This window comes from Pagrus major, chromosome 10 (genome assembly GCF_040436345.1).
Source record: "Pagrus major chromosome 10, Pma_NU_1.0".
Classification (NCBI taxonomy): domain Eukaryota; kingdom Metazoa; phylum Chordata; class Actinopteri; order Spariformes; family Sparidae; genus Pagrus; species Pagrus major.
In genome coordinates, this window is record NC_133224.1 from 4218478 (window position 1) to 4237527 (window position 19050).

At 39.1% G+C, this 19050-nt stretch overlaps 1 protein-coding gene across 1 annotated transcript; it reads right to left on the reverse strand.

Moving 5' to 3' along the window:
* Positions 1-8295: 8295 nt before the first annotated feature.
* LOC141003407 (myelin-oligodendrocyte glycoprotein-like) lies at positions 8296-10865 on the reverse strand. Its single transcript, XM_073474739.1, has 3 exons — positions 10679-10865; positions 9046-9423; positions 8296-8446 (listed from the first exon to the last, which is right to left on the reverse strand). Exons 1-3 carry the CDS (start codon positions 10767-10769, stop codon positions 8343-8345), a joined length of 573 nt encoding a protein of 190 aa, XP_073330840.1. The 5' UTR covers positions 10770-10865; the 3' UTR covers positions 8296-8342.
* Between the last annotated feature and the right edge of the window lie 8185 nt (positions 10866-19050).

A 19050-nucleotide genomic window follows, 5' to 3' on the forward strand; every position in this document is an offset into this window, starting at 1 on the left:
TGCATCACTGTGCAGTACAGACTAGACTGATCACTGATCCTTTATCTTCCCTCATTTCATGTTCACACAAGCTTATTATAACCAAACCGACAGCTGTAAACATGAAGTCAGTTTTTGTGTCGATGAACTGATTAGATTTTGGTGGTCAAAGGTCAACGTTTTTGGCCATTACTCAACAATATATATGATGATTAGGACCAAATTTTTGCACAAATGTCTAATAGAGTAAAATGCTGATGACATTTCATATCCAAAACGTCATTGGTCAACTCCAGTGTGACATCATAACATTCTGCAAGAAATGTTTTACCCAACAACAACTTGACAGGTGAGCAGAGGCAATGATAATGAATAGTTCTGTCTCTTATTTTTTAGCATTTGCATGAATAAAACAGGGGAAAACAGTCCATAGTTAAATACACACAAACACATGTAAAACTGTTGATTTAAACAATAGCTGCAGTTACATGGACGACATTTACTCAACACGATTGAAATAATTGTTATTACAGTTTCCAGCTTAACTGTTTATGTTGCATCCTGACAGGATGTGTGTTTACATTGCCCAAATATTTCATCAAAACAGAACTGTTTCGACATGTTCATGGGAGTGCTCACCTGCTCTGAAGTGTCAAATCAGGTGAAAGGTTAAAAGTCCTTTTCTTACACCACAGAGATTCTTATCTTACTATAAACAGCCTCGGGCGTAGCCTACTTCCTCATTCATGAATGATTCGTCGTGCCTTTCTCACACAGAGCTCAGACAAGCTGTGTATATTTCTCTACATCCTTGTAGAGAGCTTATTTATTTCCACTGGACTATTTTCCATTTTCCCCATTTCTCACCTGACACCTAGTGACAAAATGTATATAAAAAAATGTATGACAGTCAGCACATCTTTAACATGGAAAATGTGTGACAGTGTACATGAAGCCTCACATTTTGTCACTATTTCAAGAACAGATTTCCCCATCTAACCAAAATCACAATGTCTTCTTACCCTAACTGAAACTGAAAATACCTTTACCAGTATATTTGTTGCTGAACCCTGACCAAAGACTGGATACAAACCTTGGTTGCCAGCATCCTTTTGTACGCCCACCATCCGCCACAATTCCCCCCCGTGATTCATAAATGTCATGTTTATTTCAGTCTAAAGAATGTGGTGCAGGCACATAAATATGAAAGTCACGAAAATAAGTGAAAATTCTTGACCGCATACAAAAATCCTGTCAGTGTTGTGACAGCTGCACAGACTGCTCTGATACTGTGTTGTGTTGTAGGAGCTCAGAGGGCAACAAAACTTGAACCATAATAATTAAAAAATGCATGCATGAGGTTTTCCACATACATGATCTTGTTCACAGATTAACATGAGCTCAGAAGACGTCTAAACAATCAGCGTCGAGCAGAACCATCAAGATCATCTTCTTCCTGTCAGAGAGGAGACGCTTTTATTAGAGGAAGAAGATTTGACTCGTGACAGATTATTACTATAAGTAAGTAAATATACAGTATTAACAGGCTCGTTCATGAAATTAACACTTTGTCTCAGTGTCATATGTTGTCATGACTATCTATCTATCTATGATTGAAATGTTCATGTGAACTTGAAGGGTGAATTTGGATCAGCTGTCATCGTGAAGATACGCCTTTATTTAGAAATCCCAGTGGCGCGTCTGCATCACTGTTTCGTCCAACTCCTTTCTAAGCAGTGCTTGAGCCCAGAAGAAAATGGCAAGCAGCCAAGAAAAAGACAATGAGGATATTATTAACTGAAATTTACGATTGTTGTTATAGTCTTAAAAATACAACTGTGGTGTGTTTGTTGATTTTATGTGGCAGATCATCCTTCGGAGATGCACACACCTGGCAACCACATTCACGGAGCTGTTGTGGTTCTTTTTAAACAAGAGCAGAGAAAACAACACCAGAAATGAACCATTTTAAAGGATTAGTCTGTCATGATCTATTTTTTCCTGTCAACAAATCCATGAAAAACCCCAAAACAATGACTATATACTACCAACAAGTCTTTAGTTGAAAAGCGGGATACATAATCATGTAAATAGCTTTTCAGGATGTAAAAAATAAAACATTCACGATTAGACAGAGATCTGAAATGCGATAAAGCACCTTTCATGTCATATTAGAACTTTATGACATTCTTGAGCTGTTTGTTTATAAAGGATATCTCTCTCATCGAACATGACATCACAACACAAAAGGTGTCAGGTGGGAGTGTCTTCATTGTGTTGTTGCATTCCACAAACAAATGTTAAAATCTTTTCATTTTATTCATAGTAGAGAGACTAAAGGCTTTTTGTATACTGACATCAATGGAATCTGGTTATAGATCCCAACTTAACTGTTAATGTTGCAGCCATTGTCCCAAGTATTTAATCAGAATAGAACTTTGTCTAAAAGGAAAAATAATCTTGCTTTGCATTAGAGAAGTAATCTCATTTTAAGAAAATACATCTAGCTTTGTCTTAATATGATATGCCAGTTTATATGGAGCTAATTTGAACCAGTAACAAGATTTAAACAATGTTTTACATAAAATCCCAACAGAGCAACACGATTGTTTTCCTTGATTTAAGATTGAGACCACTTGTACAACTTGTCAACTTAAGAAATATGTGAAACAACAACAATCAAAGCTTGTTGATGTTGCATTGAGTTTAATTTTTTTTAAAGGAAAATAAGAATCTTTCACTTATTTTTATTATGCTGTTTGAAGAAGCTGTCTGTTTTAATCTTGTTAATGTTAGATTAAGTTTTACATTCTTAAAGTCAGTTCAGTCAAAAGACAAAAAATCTAATTTTAAGTAGCTCTACCTCGAAAAAGTTGTTTTAATCATTTGTAATAAGCACAATTTGCTTAAATTGAGGCTTTTCTGTCCGGTTTTAAGGCCCTTTAAGGTCGTTCAGTGGCTTGAACTTTGTGCTAGTTTCTAGTCAAGCAAATTTGGTGTACCCCATTGGTAGATTGTTCTGCTCAGTACAAGACAATTTGATTAAATTTAAGAAGATGTGGCTTCTTTATAGAAGGGCTGTGTTTGTAGTGCAGAGGGGAGTTGTCCCCGTCGATCAGGTGCAAAGATTAAAGTCCTTTTATTGACTACAGAGTTTCTTATCTTACTATAATTAGCCTCAGGTGTCGCCTACTTCTTCATTCATGAATGATTCACTTCATTTTATTCACACCTTTCTGGTAATTTCACACAGAGCTCAGATGAGCTCTCTTATTATCACTTTATATCGAGTTATTTTTGTTAATCTCTGCAAAAACCGAGGTGTAACAACAGGCCAGGGAACAGGTACAACCAGTTTTTGTTGGCCTACACTAAGTTACGTTAGCGTCTGGTTGCTGTTAGCTTCATATTTAGTGTACAGTGACTGGCTGACTGTCTACATGTGTCAGCCTCTTGCTTCTTGCCCAATGCATTTGCAGTTGAGAAAATATATGGAGTAATGTTTTCAGGATCAGAGCTTTAAATATCTTTTTTTAGGTTAAAGATACTGTCTGTGATCCAAATAGTAACTCCACCACATCAGAACAGGGACCTGATATCACTCTAAAATTCAGATCATTTAATACAAATGCTAATAAAATAGTTGACAACTTAACTGAAATGCAGTGATGTTGTCAACTGTGAACAAACAAATCTCCATACTTGAATGTGTGACACAACCCTGTATCAAGGCAGTGGGTGAATTAGTGATAAAATGTCAATTTTTTTCATGTCAGTCAGCAACATTTTAACATGGAAAGTTTGTGACTATGTACATGAATCCTAAAGGTTAAATTTTGTCACTATTTCAAGAACAGATTTCAACATCTAACCAAAATCATGATGTCTTCCTACTTTAACTGAAGTGAATCCTACAGATTAAATGTCATTATTGTTACAGAAACTAAAAATATCTTTTCCTAACCCTAACACAACTGTTTTTGCTGCCTAAACCTAACCACAAATGATCTTTTCCGAACATAGGTTTGTTGCCTAAACCATAAATATCTTTTCCAAACCTTTACCAGTGTTTTTGTTGCTGATACTTAACCACAGACTGGATGCAAACCTTGGTTGCCTGCGTCCTAACCTTGGATTTTGCACGCCCACCATCCGCCACAATATCATCCCCTTGATGACAGTGCGATTTATAAATATCATGTTTATTTCAGTCGCAGGAGCTCAGAGAGAAACAAAACTTGAATCATGATTAAAAAATGCATGACCATGAATTAACAAAATCCAAAACAGACAAAAATATGAAGACAGCTGTTTGAGACTTTAACTTGTGGAAAACAAAATCCACCTGATACAATAACTTTAAAGTGAAGAGCGCCCTCTGCTGACCTTTATCTTTAACACCAGTGTTAACAAATCACAGCTTTTCTTTCAGTAACAGTAACAGACAACAGACAGTAACAAACACAAATCAAACAGCAGCACTTCATTTCAGTTTAAACTGCACATTACAACAAGAAAAGGTTAAAGCTCCACGAGAGAAAGTTAAATCTGTTCATAAAATCTGGAAGATTTAATAATTAATTATTATTATTATAAAAAGAGGGATTTTCACAAGACACACAGGAGTTTGACATGTTTATTTAAGCATCGTATAAACAGTCACATTTCATGTTTAAACACAAAGTTAGAAAGTGCTTCACAGAGTCAGAAGTTCTTTGCAGAAGGACAAAATATTCAGTTAAAAAACATAAATAAAAACAATAAATACAATGATCCTTTTCAGACCAATGTGCACTTTGACCTGACAGCTGCAGTACAACATGATGAGACCTGACGTTCACTGACTCCAGTTTCATGGACCTGCAAACACTTTCACATATACGTGTATGAAAGAGGAGTAAACAAATCCATCTATGTCAAACTGGAACGACCGTCTTTGAACAGAGGAGGTGGACTAAGACATTACTGATCACCCACCTACAATGCTGTACTGAGTTCTCTCCCCAGACAGTTAACAACCAGTCACACCTGGGCTCACCTGGCCCTAGAAACCCACACGAAGGCCGGTTGGACCAATGACCCCCAATCGGCCCTAACGACTCTGAAACTATCAGTATTAATTGTGAACTAAGTAAGTGAAGCTAATTAGCATTTAGCCACTACAATATTAGTTTCCATGTTTTAAAGCAGCATTATAGTGATGCCATTTTCTGAACTTACTACACTGTTAGATAGATAGATAGCTTTATTAATCCCAGAGGGGAAATAAGGTTATCATAGCAGCGGGTACATTGCTCAGGTATCGAGGATGATTATATACTGATGATTATTGATCAGAAAGCATCGTGTTAGGGTTAGGGCTGTGGATGTAAGTTGCTCAGATGATGAACTCTGTTGATCTCCGTCACCAACTAAATTACAGCGTGTCTGTCCTGGTGTTGATCTGTGTGATTGACATGAGAGAAAAATAAGTTCAAACAAATCACCGACACAAACACATCATAACACACAAAATACACTGAACAAAAATATAAACGCAACACTTTTGTTTTGCTTCTATTTTTCATGAGCTGAACTCAAAGATCATTTTCTATATACACAAAAGACAATTTCCCACAAATATTGTTCACAAATCTGTCTAAATCTGTGTTAGTGAGCACTTCTCCTTTGCCGAGATAATCCATCCCACCTCACAGGTGTGGCATATCAAGATGCTGATTAGACAGCATGATTATTGCACAGGTGTGCCTTAGGCTGGCCACAATAAAAGGCCACTCTAAAATGTTCAGTTTTATCACACAGCACAATGCCACAGATGTCGCAAGTTTTGAGGGAGCGTGCAATTGGCACGCTGACTGCAGGAATGTCCACCAGAGCTGTTGCCCGTGAATTGAATGTTCATTTCTCTACCATAAGCCGTCTCCAAAGGCGTTTCAGACAATTTGGCAGTACATCCAACCGGCCTCACAACCGCAGACAGCGTGTGTGGCGTCGTGTGGGTGAGAGGTTTGCTGAGGTCAACGTTGTGGATCGAGTGGCCCATGGTGGCGGTGGGGTTATGGTATGGGCAGGCGTATGTTATGGACAACGAACACAGGTGCATTTTATTGATGGCATTTTGAATGCACAGAGATACCGTGACGAGATCCTGAGGCCCATTGTTGTGCCATTCATGCACGACCATCACCTCATGTTGCAGCATGATAATGCACGGCCCCATGTTGCAAGGATCTGTACACAATTCCTTGAAACTGAAAACATCCCAGTTCTTGCATGGCCAGCATACTCACCGGACATGTCACCCATTGAGCATGTTTGGGATGCTCTGGATCGGCGTATACGACAGCGTGTTCCAGTTCCTGCCAATATCCAGCAACTTCGCGCAGCCATTGAAGAGGAGTGGACCAACATTCCACAGGCCACAATCAACAACCTGATCAACTCTATGCGAAGGAGAAGTGTTGCACTGCGTGACGCAAATGGTGGTCACACCAGCTACTGACTGGTTTTCTGACCCCCCCAATAAAGCACAACTGCACATTTCAGAGTGGCCTTTTATTGTGGCCAGCTAAAAAGATACTGTTCGCCCTCTGTTCCACAGGAAAGGAGGCTCACACATCTTTCAAATTCATACTGCTGACTTCTTTCCCCACAACAGTTTTCCATGTCTTAAAAAACAAACATCGTAAAAAAATCAACTTCTTAAAAGGAAAAAGGGATCGAAAGTCTTGACATGTGTCCACGTCTGCTTCTTTGTGTCCACATCCGACCAAAGTGCACATACAAAGCAACATGGAGATGGAAATCCAACTAGGTCGAAGTTTCAGTGAAGAAATCCAGTGTCAGTTCAGGTCAACGGTCTCCAGATGTCATATGGTCTAAAGATTTACGCCATCTGTGGCTGGAGGGGGTTGCTGGTTTGAATCCTTGCACTAACTGGAAAGATCCAGGCTGGTAGTGCTCTCGTCTCTGCTAACAGCTAACGTTCCCTTCAAGCAAGGCACCTATAACAGGTTCCTTTTTGATCTGGATGGACAGTTAAAAGAAAATGATGAATCAGTCAACTGTCTCACAAAAGATAAACTGTACGTTTCGTTTCCAGCACTCAAACATTAAAATGAAAGCCTCTCACTTACTTCTTGTTTTAGACGCTTGTGTCTCCAATATATTGCAGCTCCAACAGCCAGCAGGATCATTAATAAGACGCTGACACACACACCTGCGATCAATCCTTTATCTCCTGCATAGACCAATAAGGATACCAATCAAACAAGCGATGATAAGAGCGACTGAAACTGGAATAAACCACTCAAAATAGTTGGCAATTAATCAACTGGATGGGAAAAGGCTGAAGATGAGAAGATGGGTTTTCTATTTTGTTCTCGCTGTGTTTTATTATTTCTCTATGAAGCACCAGCTGTGCCGATATATTTCCTCCATTGTAACTAAGCTTTCATTAGACTTGAATGTTTTGAAATGTTTTAATGGAATTTAAAAGTCAAATAAGACCTGAAAATCTAGAAAAGACGCAGGACTTAGGCTGATCATCATGGACAAAAGAATTCAGGATAACAATATTATCGTGATGCATATACAAATTTTGACAGAAGGTCTCAGTCAAATTCCCCTTAACTTTGTTCCTTATTTGTCTTTTTCTGTTGTATGGCGGTTGGCAACCAGTGTAAAGCCACTATTGTTTACATGATATCAATATTTAATTTTTTTAAAATCACAATTATTGTCAGTACCGGTTAGCAGCTACAAAATGCATTAAACCCTACGTGGGATATTTGAATAGAGTTTCTAGATGAAAGCATGAAAAACTGCTTTATTATGGGCTTTTTAACATTCTGTACATTCATTCTAAAGGGGAAAAAAATCACACAAAACTTTGAATATTTCAGAAAGCATGACAGAAATGAAAGAGAAAAATTATTAGCCGTGGTTGTCCTAATCGAGCCGAATGTTTTGATGTATGAATGAAGTTTGTACGTTGGAAAATGCAGCAGGAGTTAAGTGTCAAAAATAACGCCGGAAGAATAACATTGTGCTTTTATACTGTCAATGAGGACCACGAAACTACAGTTTCATGCTCCCACCCCATAATGTCCTTTTTCTCACACTGAAATATCCATTATGAGTTATAACAGCACAAACAGCGTCTCTCCGTCTCCTCTACAGCTGTTAGAAACAAAAAAAATCCCCAGTTACCCTGCTTATGTTTGGTCTCATAATGCCTCACAATTAAAATGCCAACCTATGTTTACCCAGTGAAAACAGTTTCGTCTGTGGGAAATGTGTGTTTGTGACGAATAAACCGGCTGTTATCAGCTAGATAAAATTAAAAATAAACCATTTCTGCTTTAATTACTCATGTTCTCACCGTTGACATCTGTGTCCTTTTTTGGATCAGGAGTCTGGGGACTCGTTGGCTGCAGCGGCGTCTCTGTTGTGACAGACTTTGGCTCTGGAAAAAACAGATAATTCAGTTTTTAAAGCAGACAGCAGCAGCTTCCTGTGGGGAAACATCAGCATCAGTTGTTGAGAAAATTAGCCACAGAGTTTTAAAGATATTGGAGGCACTCAGCTTGTATATATGTTATTTTTTGACATCATATAGACAAGACAAAATGTTGATAAAAATACATCGATTTTTGGTGAAACAATGAAAATAAGGTGCAATATGTAAGAATAGCACCAGAACAACTAACTGCTGCTAACTGTAGCTGCCATTAGCTCAGTTAGCTGTGCAGTTAGCAGTCCAGGCTGAGGGTCTTGAGTACTGAGGGAGTGTCAGCACAGGAGCTTTGGACCAGGCTGGGATAGGGCTACGGCTAGCATGCTAACCTCAGTAGATATCTTTGCAAACCCAATAAAAGCATGCCACAATGTCAAAACTGATATTTCCACACATTCTGTTGATAATTTTAGTTATGAATGCTTTCAACTAAAATTCTTACGTATTGCACCTTTAACTTGGATATCTGGATCAGTGACGTTAGCATTCGCATCTGTCACAAGTATATTGCAATTTATCTGGACCATAAACAAGATTTTAACACTCACCAACAGAAAGGTAAAGGATTGAATACTTAAACTGGCTCTTTAACTTCGGGATGAAACATTTATATCTTCCTTCGTCTTCAAACGTCACGTTGGTGATCTTGAGCGATATGTTGCCCCGTTTCAGGCCATCTGCGAACAGATCCGTCCTGTTGACGTACGATGCGATCTTCATGTCCAGGTCCTCTCGGGTGTCTCGATACAGATGGACATACTCAACCCGGCGCAGGCGATCCCTGGGGTCAGGCTTAAGGTCGGGGTTGGACCACTCCACCGTCAGTTCAGACACGTCAACCTGAGGCTGCACGTGACACGGCAGGACGATGTCATCACCCAGGGCAGCAACGATCGGCTGACGTGACCCGATCACCCTAAAAGTCCCTGAGAAATGGAGGATAACTTTAAGTATTAACAATTGAAACTTTACATGAATCCATGTCATGGATGGATCCATCCATCCACCGGGTTGAGGCCAAACAAAGGCAAGTGATATCACAATAGGGTTCAAACTGGTCTTTGACATCAAACTGCAGCTCAGCTAAAGAAAGAGGTTATTTTGATTCAAACAAAAAAAGAAAGAGGAACAGAAGTTAAAACTTGTCTGTCAAATCTCACGTAGCGTTTAGAGCAAGCCGCTGCATACAGACCAAAAGATTCATTGATTAATGAAGAAAATTAATAGATAATCATTCTTGTCGTCAGTCGGAGCTCCAAACTAACTTTTTCATTAAGAAGCACCCAATTATGCATTTTATTTAATCTCTTAACACCTTATTTAAATAATGTAAAACAGGAATAAAGGTGTTTTTCTTCATTTAAATCACAGCTCATACAACAAGAAACTGTAACTGTTTAAAAAACAAATCAGCCTTAAACATTATTGTGCTATTGTAAAAGCCATTAATTGATATAAAAGTTTAGAGGTGAATCAACAGAACATATTTTTATAGGATAATATTTGCTCAAAGGCATCCGTGTACACATCCTGTGGATGTTTGTTAAAAAGTATTAGTATCTATGGTCCTCTTTGTTCTGTGGCTCATCATGTTTGTGTGTTAAAGCTGCAAAAATGTACTAGTCACACAGTCACACAGCTGCAGGATGCCTGACAATGAGGTATTTTTTTCTCTTTGTGGCTTTGTATAATTAGTAGCTGATATGATGATGGTAGGCAGGAAATTCAATAAGTGACTAAAATAACTCTACAGATGTAATCTGTCTTCTCGCTGATGGTCCAAAATAGAAGTGCCAGTATTAAACTGAGACTGTTTAATAACCAGTTAAAAGTGCTTTGTAAGACATTTGCTGCCTCAGCTGAGAAAGCACCTCCATTAAAGGGGCACTATGTCGTTTTGGAGCAGAAATTCAAACCCAGTACGTCAGCGTTTACAATATTCATGAGAATATTCGCTCAGAAATATGTACTTTTCCCATAACTGAACAAACAAGCTGTTCTCAGAGGAAAATAAACAAAGTAAATCAGAATCAAGTTGAGTTTGTTTGTTTCAGTTTATTCAGTCATGAAAAAACAAATCAGTCAGTGAAGATCTTAAAATCTCTTCCCCAAAACGACATAATGTCCCTTTAAAGAAAACACGAGAATAAAAATAATCTACTCAGTGTTTGCTGAGTTTACCTTCAGCAGGTGTGCAGGAGAAAATCAGCAGAAGGACGACGACAGTTACAGAAGAGAGAGAAAAACCGTCAGTGAGCTCCTCCAGGTCCATTGAGACGAGTTGGTTTGACAAACACAGAGAGAAGACTGAGACAAAGCTGCTGCTGCTGCTCCAGAGGAAATCACAGAAACTCAGAAGCTCCGCCTGTGAAAGACATGTCGAGACGTGAAACAGACTCCGTCACCAGACTCCCCTTAAAAAACGCTCAATTATGAGACATCGCGTTAGGAGACACTTTATAAACGTCCTGAAACCCTGTCTACAACATATTCTTACCTATTTAGGCCTACTTGTTAATTCGGCAAACGTTATACATGAAAGTATTTCTTTCTTTGTGTAATGCCTATTATGTATTTATATACCTCCGTTAGAGTTACAGACCCCCGCAGAGACTATAACTAGAACCCTGCTTATAAACTGCTTCCCTTATGCTCTGCCAGTGTTTCTTCTCGAGTGTAGTCATGTTTATATAATGAGCTCATGTGCGTTGGGGAAAACTGTCGTGCTCACCTTCTCTGAAGTGTCAGATCAGATTAAAGTCCTTTTCTTACACCACAGACTTTCTTATCTTACTATAAACAGCCTTGGGCGTAGCCTGCTTCCTCATTCATGAATGATTCGTCGTGCCTTTCTCACACAGAGCTCAGACAAGCTGTGTATATTTCTCTACATCTTGTAGAGAGCTTATTTATTTCCACTGGACTATTTTCCATTTTCCCCATTTCTCACCTGACACTTAGTGATAAAAATGTATTAAAAAAAAATGTATGACAGTCAGCACATCTTTAACATGGAAAATGTGTGACAGTGTACATGAAGCCTTACATTTTGTCACTATTTCAAGAACAGATTTCCCCATCTAACCAAAATCACAATGTCTTCCTACCCTAACTGAAACTGAAAATACCTTTACCAGTATATTTGTTGCTGAACCCTGACCAAAGACTGGATACAAACCTTGGTTGCCAGCATCCTTTTGTACGCCCACCATCCGCCACAATTTCCCCCCCATGATTCATAAATTTCATGTTTATTTCAGTCTAAAGAATGTGGTGCAGGCACATAAATATGAAAGTCACGAAAATAAGTGAAAATTCTTGACCGCATACAAAAATCCTGTCAGTGTTGTGACAGCTGCACAGACTGCTCTGATACTGTGTTGTGTTGTAGGAGCTCAGAGGGCAACAAAACTTGAACCATAATAATTAAAAAATGCATGCATGGGGTTTTCCACATACATGATCTTGTTCACAGATTAACATGAGTTCAGAAGACGTCTAAACAATCAGCGTCGAGCAGAACCATCAAGATCATCTTCTTCCTGTCAGAGAGGAGACGCTTTTATTAGAGGAAGAAGATTTGACTCGTGACAGATTATTACTATAAGTAAGTAAATATACAGTATTAACAGGCTCGTTCATGAAATTAACACTTTGTCTCAGTGTCATATGTTGTCATGACTATCTATCTATCTATGATTGAAATGTTCATGTGAACTTGAAGGGTGAATTTGGATCAGCTGTCATCGTGAAGATACGCCTTTATTTAGAAATCCCAGTGGCGCGTCTGCATCACCGTTTCGTCCAACTCCTTTCTAAGCAGTGCTAGCTAACGCCCAGAAGAAAATGGCAAGCAGCCAAGAAAAAGACAATGAGGATATTATTAACTGAAATTTACGATATACACCTCTTGTTGTTATAGTCTTAAAAATACAACTGTGGTGTGTTTGTTGATTTTATGTGGCAGATCATCCTTCGGAGATGCACACACCTGGCAACCACATTCACGGAGCTGTTGTGGTTCTTTTTAAACAAGAGCATAGAAAACAACACCAGAAATGAACCATTTTGAAGGATTAGTCTGTCATGATCTATTTTTTCTTGTCAACAAATCCATGAAAAACCCCAAAACAATGACTATATACTACCAACAAGTCTTTAGTTGAAAAGCTGGATACGTAATCATGTAAATAGCTTTTCAGGATGTAAAAAATAAAACATTCACGATTAGACAGAGATCTGAAATGCGATAAAGCACCTTTCATGTCATATTAGAACTTTATGACATTCTTGAGCTGTTTGTTTATAAAGGATATCTCTCTCATCGAACATGACATCACAACACAAAAGGTGTCAGGTGGGAGTGTCTTCATTGTGTTGTTGCATTCCACAAACAAATGTTAAAATCTTTTCATTTTATTCATAGTAGAGAGACTAAAGGCTTTTTGTATACTGACATCAATGGAATCTGATTACAGATTCCAACTTAACTGTTAATGTTGCAGCCATTGTCCAAAGTATTTAATCAGAATAGAACTTTGTCTAAAAGGAAAAATAATCTTGCTTTGCATTAGAGAAGTAATCTCATTTTAAGAAAATACATCTAGCTTTGTCTTAATATGATATGCCAGTTTATATGGAGCTAATTTGAACCAGTAACAAGATTTAAACAATGTTTTACATAAAATCCCAACAGAGCAACAAGATTGTTTCCCTTGATTTAAGAGTGAGACCACTTGTACAACTTGTCAACTTAAGAAATATGTGAAACAACAACAATCAAAGCTTGTTGATGTTGCATTGAGTTTAGTTTTTTTTAAAGGAAAATAAGAATCTTTCACTTATTTTTATTATGCTGTTTGAAGAAATTGTCTGTTTTAATCGTGTTAATGTTAGATTAAGTTTTACATTCTTAAAGTCAGTTCAGTCAAAAGACAAAAAATCTAATTTTAAGTAGCTCTACCTCGAAAAAGTTGTTTTAATCATTTGTAATAAGCACAATTTGCTTAAATTGAGGCTTTTCTGTCCGGTTTTAAGGCCCTTTAAGGTCGTTCAGTGGCTTGAACTTTGTGCTAGTTTCTAGTCAAGCAAATTTGGTGTACCCCATTGGTAGATTGTTCTGCTCAGTACAAGACAATTTGATTAAATTTAAGAAGATTTGGCTTCTTTATAGAAGGGCTGTGTTTGTAGTGCAGAGGGGAGTTGTCCCCGTCAATCAGGTGCAAAGATTAAAGTCCTTTTATTGACTAGAGTTTCTATTCTTACTATAAATAGCCTCAGGTGTCGCCTACTTCTTCATTCATGAATGATTCACTTCATTTTATTCACACCTTTCTGGTAATTTCACACAGAGCTCAGATGAGCTCTCTTATTATCACTTTATATCGAGTTATTTTTGTTAATCTCTGCAAAAACCAAAGTGTAAAGACAGGCCAGGGAACAGGTACAACCAGTTTTTGTTGGCCTACACTAAGTTACGTTAGCGTCTGGTGGCTGTTAGCTTCATATTTAGTGTACACTGACTAGCTGTCTGTCTACATGTGTCAGCCTCTTGCTTCTTGCCCAATGCATTTGCAGTTGAGAAAATATATGGAGTAATGTTTTCAGGGTCAGAGCTTTCATTGTATTTTTTTAGGTTAAAGATACTGTCTGTGATCCAAATAGTAACTCCACCACATCAGTCAGTCAGCAACATCTTTAACATCTTTTAAAGGTTAAATTTTGTCACTATTTCAAGAACAGATTTCAACATCTAACCAAAATCATGATGTCTTCCTACTTTAACTGAAGTGAATCCAACAGATTAAATGTCATTATTATTACAGAAACTAAAAATATCTTTTTCTAACCCTAACACAACTGTTTTTGCTGCCTAAACCTAACCACACATGATCTTTTCCGAACATAGGTTTGTTGCATAAACCTTAAATATCTTTTCCAAACCTTTACCAGTGTTTTTGTTGCTGATACTTAACCACAGACTGGATGCAAACCTTGGTCGCCACCAATTTCCTCCCCTTGATGACAGTGTGATTTATAAATGTCATGTTTATTTCAGTCGCAGGAGCTCAGAGAGAAACAAAACTTGAATCATAATAATAAACTTTATTAACACTCAGAACAGTTACAAACTGACTTTCAGGCCACATTAAGTTCTCTGTTGAGAATACTGCATGATGTCCTCGTTGGCAATTATCTGTGTGACTGACAAGAGAGAAAAGTAAGTTCAAACAAAGCACCGACACAAACACATCATAACACACAAAATACTGTAGTTCCATTCAGAACAATATGAAGAGCAAACACACCTTCATTACATGGACGTATGACTGCCAGACATCTTTGAGCTGCAGCGAGGACAACTATTATAGCACCAATTAAAAGAACTGCACCAGTTACAACTTCATTCAAATCGTATGACGCCACTTCCTTCTTGGGCCCTCCTGGTGTGGGTGTATATTGACATCAATGGAAGAATGTACGTCTGTTCTGGTGTTACGCAAACCATTTGTGCAGAGGAGGCAACATACCGCCAAACCAACAGTGAACCACAGTCCTGCAGTCGAACACAAACTCAGACAGTTACTTAAATACACACAAAAACGTGTAAAGTCGTCAATTTAAACAATAGCTGCAGTCACATGGACAATATTTCTTCAACGCGATTGAAATCATTCTTATTAGACAAAATCAAAACAGACAAAAATACGAAGACAGCTGTTTGAGACTTTAACTTGTGGAAAACAAAATCCACCTGATACAATAACTTTAAAGTGAAGAGCGCCCTCTGCTGACCTTTATCTTTCACACCAGTGTTAACAAATCACAGCTTTTCTTTCAGTAACAGTAACAGACAGTAAATAACAAACACAAATCAAACAGCAGCACTTCATTTCAGTTTAAACTGCACATTACAACAAGAAAAGGTTAAAGCTCCAAGTTAAATTGGTTTATAAAATCTGGACAGACGATCAAAACTGAAAGATCATTAAGGCCTAATTCATCATATAGAGCTATACATGAAAGAGGGAACAACATAAAGTGCACAGAGTCGTTACACATGGTGTACGAGCTCGACATGTTTCTCAGCATTACTTCAGTAAAGTGAACACAGAGCAGATTTCAGATCTGAGACGTCCTGTCAAAATAATGGACAACATGAAGGTGAAGAACAACGTTTCCTCCATCAACTCCATTATTGTTGTTCATCAGCTGTTCCCTCTGTTATTGATCAAACTGTGATGAGTCTAAATAAAGAAAACAAAACATCCAGAACAGCTGAAGTTGTGACATCTTCCTCAAATACTGTGAGAATGAATTGATACACACACAATGATCCTTTTCAAACCAATCTGCACTTTGACCTGACGGCTGCAGTACAACATGATGAGACCTGACGTTCACTGACTCCAGTTTCATGGACCTGCAGACACTTTCACATATACGTGTATGAAAAGAAGTAAAGGAATCCATCTATGTCAAACTGAAACGACCGTCTTTGAATAGAGGAGGTGGACTAAGACATTACTGATCACCCACCTACAATGCTGTACTGAGTTCCCGCCCCAGACAGCTTAACAACCAGCCACACCTGGGCTCACCTGGCCCTAGAAACCCCCATGAAGGCCGGTTGGACCAACGACCCACAATGTAAGTTGCTCAGATGATGAACTCTATTGATCTCCGTCAACAACTAAATGATGGCATGTCTGTCCTGGTGTTGATCTGTGTGATTGACATGAGAGAAAAATAAGTTCAAACAAATCACCGACACAAACACATCGTAACACACAAAATACACTGAACAAAAATATAAACGCAACACTTTTGTTTTGCTCCTATTTTTCATGAGCTGAACTCAAAGATCATTTTCTATATACACAAAAGACAATTTCCCACAAATATTGTTCACAAATCTGTGTTAGTGAGCACTTCTCCTTTGCCGAGATAATCCATCCCACCTCACAGGTGTGGCATATCAAGATGCTGATTAGACAGCATGATTATTGCACAGGTGTTCAGTTTTATCACAAGCACAATGCCACAGATGTCGCAAGTTTTGAGGGAGCGTGCAATTGGCATGCTGACTGCAGGAATGTCCACCAGAGCTGTTGCCCGTGAATTGAATGTTCATTTCTCTACCATAAGCCGTCTCCAAAGGCGTTTCAGACAATTTGGCAGTACATCCAACCGGCCTCACAACCGCAGACCACGTGTAACCACACCAGCCCAGGACCTCCACATCCAGCATGTTCACCTCCAAGATCTTCTGAGACCAGCCACCTGGACAGCTGCTGCAACAATTGGTTTGCATAACCAAAGAATTTCTGCACAAAGTGTCAGAAACCATCTCAGGGAAGCTCATCTGCATGCTCGTCGTCCTCATCGGGGTCTCGACCTGACTGCAGTTCGTCGTCGTAACCGACTTGAGTGGGCAAATGCTCACATTCGATGGCGTCTGGCACGTTGGAGGGGTGTTCTCTTCATTGAGCATGTTTGGGATGCTCTGGATCGGCATACGACAGCGTGTTCCATTTCCTGCCAATATCCAGCAACTTCGCACAGCCACAGCCATTGAAGAGGAGTGGACCAACATTCCACAGGCCACAATCAACAACCTGATCAACTCTATGCGAAGGAGAAGTGTTGCACTGCGTGAGGCAAATGGTGGTCACACCAGCTACTGACTGGTTTTCTGACCCCCCCCAGACCCCCCCCAATAAAGCAAAACTGCACATTTCAGAGTGGCCTTTTATTGTGGCCAGCTAAAAAGATACTGTTCCCCCTCTGTTCCACAGGAAAGGAGGCTCACACATCTTTCAAATTCATACTGCTGACTTCTTTCCCCACAACAGATAAGTCCTGTGACTTTCAGGCTGATATTATTAAATTTGACCATTTACAACAGGGGGAACATCCTGACAGCTTGGAGTATTACTGTCAGATACTGTTCCCCCTCTGTTCAATATGAAAAGGAGGCTCACACATCTTTCAAATTCATACTCCTGACTACTTTCCCCTAACCGTAACTCTCTCAGCCAGTCTCATGAAACATTGTCCCTTTTCACTAAAATATTCACCAAATACAAATTGCATCGGAATCCAATGGGTGGGCTGTGTCTCGTTCAGCCAGTAGAGGACCATATTTGGGAGCGATTTCAAGTCAATCGGTCCAAAGACCTGGAAAATACAAATTCCACTAAAACTAAAAACTGGTGGGTTTTCTTCCAGCCAGTACCGGACGACATTTGTGATCAATTTCGAGTCAATCGGTCAAGGGCGACCCTAACCCTAACCCCTAATTTGGATGTGCCACCTTTTGAGCAGCAAAATGTTCGTCTCGTCACACTGATCCAAGAAATGTCTCCTGGCCAATTTTAAAAAATTCATGGAAGTTGCAAAAAAGGGTCCCACACAAGAAACATCCCCACCCCTGTGTCCCCCCGATTTTTCTCTGAGTTCAACGATCCCACTTTCGTCCCAATCAGACAATGGTTTCTTGCTTGCATTCTCAACATCGGACACCAGATGGCGTTTTGAAATAGATGAGAATTTGTAATGTCTGCCAAACTTCCATCTAAACTCATTGTAATTTGAAATATGCCATATCTTCTGAACCAAACAACTTAGAGACATGGCGTTTGCATATTCGGAGTCTGCGCATCACTGGCTTTCACCTGATATGCATCACTTTGCTTTGAAAGAAACTATTTTTGTCACAATGACCAAATTAATTTGAGACCTACATATGTTTTAGAGAAGGAACAATCTTTGTCCTATTCATGTAGCTGCTTCCTGGGCTGAAAAATTGGGTGGCAATAGCTCAGTCCATTTGCTTGGGGAGTCAAAGGTGGCCGGTTCAAGTCCCACTCGGACCAAAAAAGTATGATGTGGACTAGTAGTGGAGAATGCTAGTTCACATCCTGGGCATTGCCGAGGTTGACTCATCTCCTCTATACATTGTGTGTGCCTGTGTGTAACATGAGTGAAAAAAAGAATTTCCCCTTGCAGGATTACAATAGTACAATTAAAAAGCCTGCAACTTCCAACTTTCACATTCCCACCATACACCATAAGTCTCATAGGATCACATTGAAAATTTAACTATTTTCCATATTGGCCAAATTCATCTCAGGCCTTCATATGTTATACAGCAGGCTCAGAGTTACACAACAAACTTGGTCCCATTCATCTAGCGGCTTCCTGGACTGAAAAAGCCTCCAAATTCCAACTTCCAGATTCAATCTCCAAAAACTTTCCTCAGCCATATCTTCTGGAAGAAGCATCGTAGAGACTTGGCGTTTGCATATTCGGACTCTGTGCATCACTGGCTTTCACCTTGTATGACACCTTGTATATCACCTTAATTTGCTCTAAAACAAACTTCCAAAATTCCAACTCCCACATTCCCACCTAAGGCCATAGGTCCCATATGGTAACATTGAAAATGGAACCATTTTTTCACGAGAGGTGCACGACAAACATGGTCCCATTCATCTAGCTGCTTCCAATGTGGAGTTACAAGCACTTGAAATTGGCTTCCAGATTTCCAT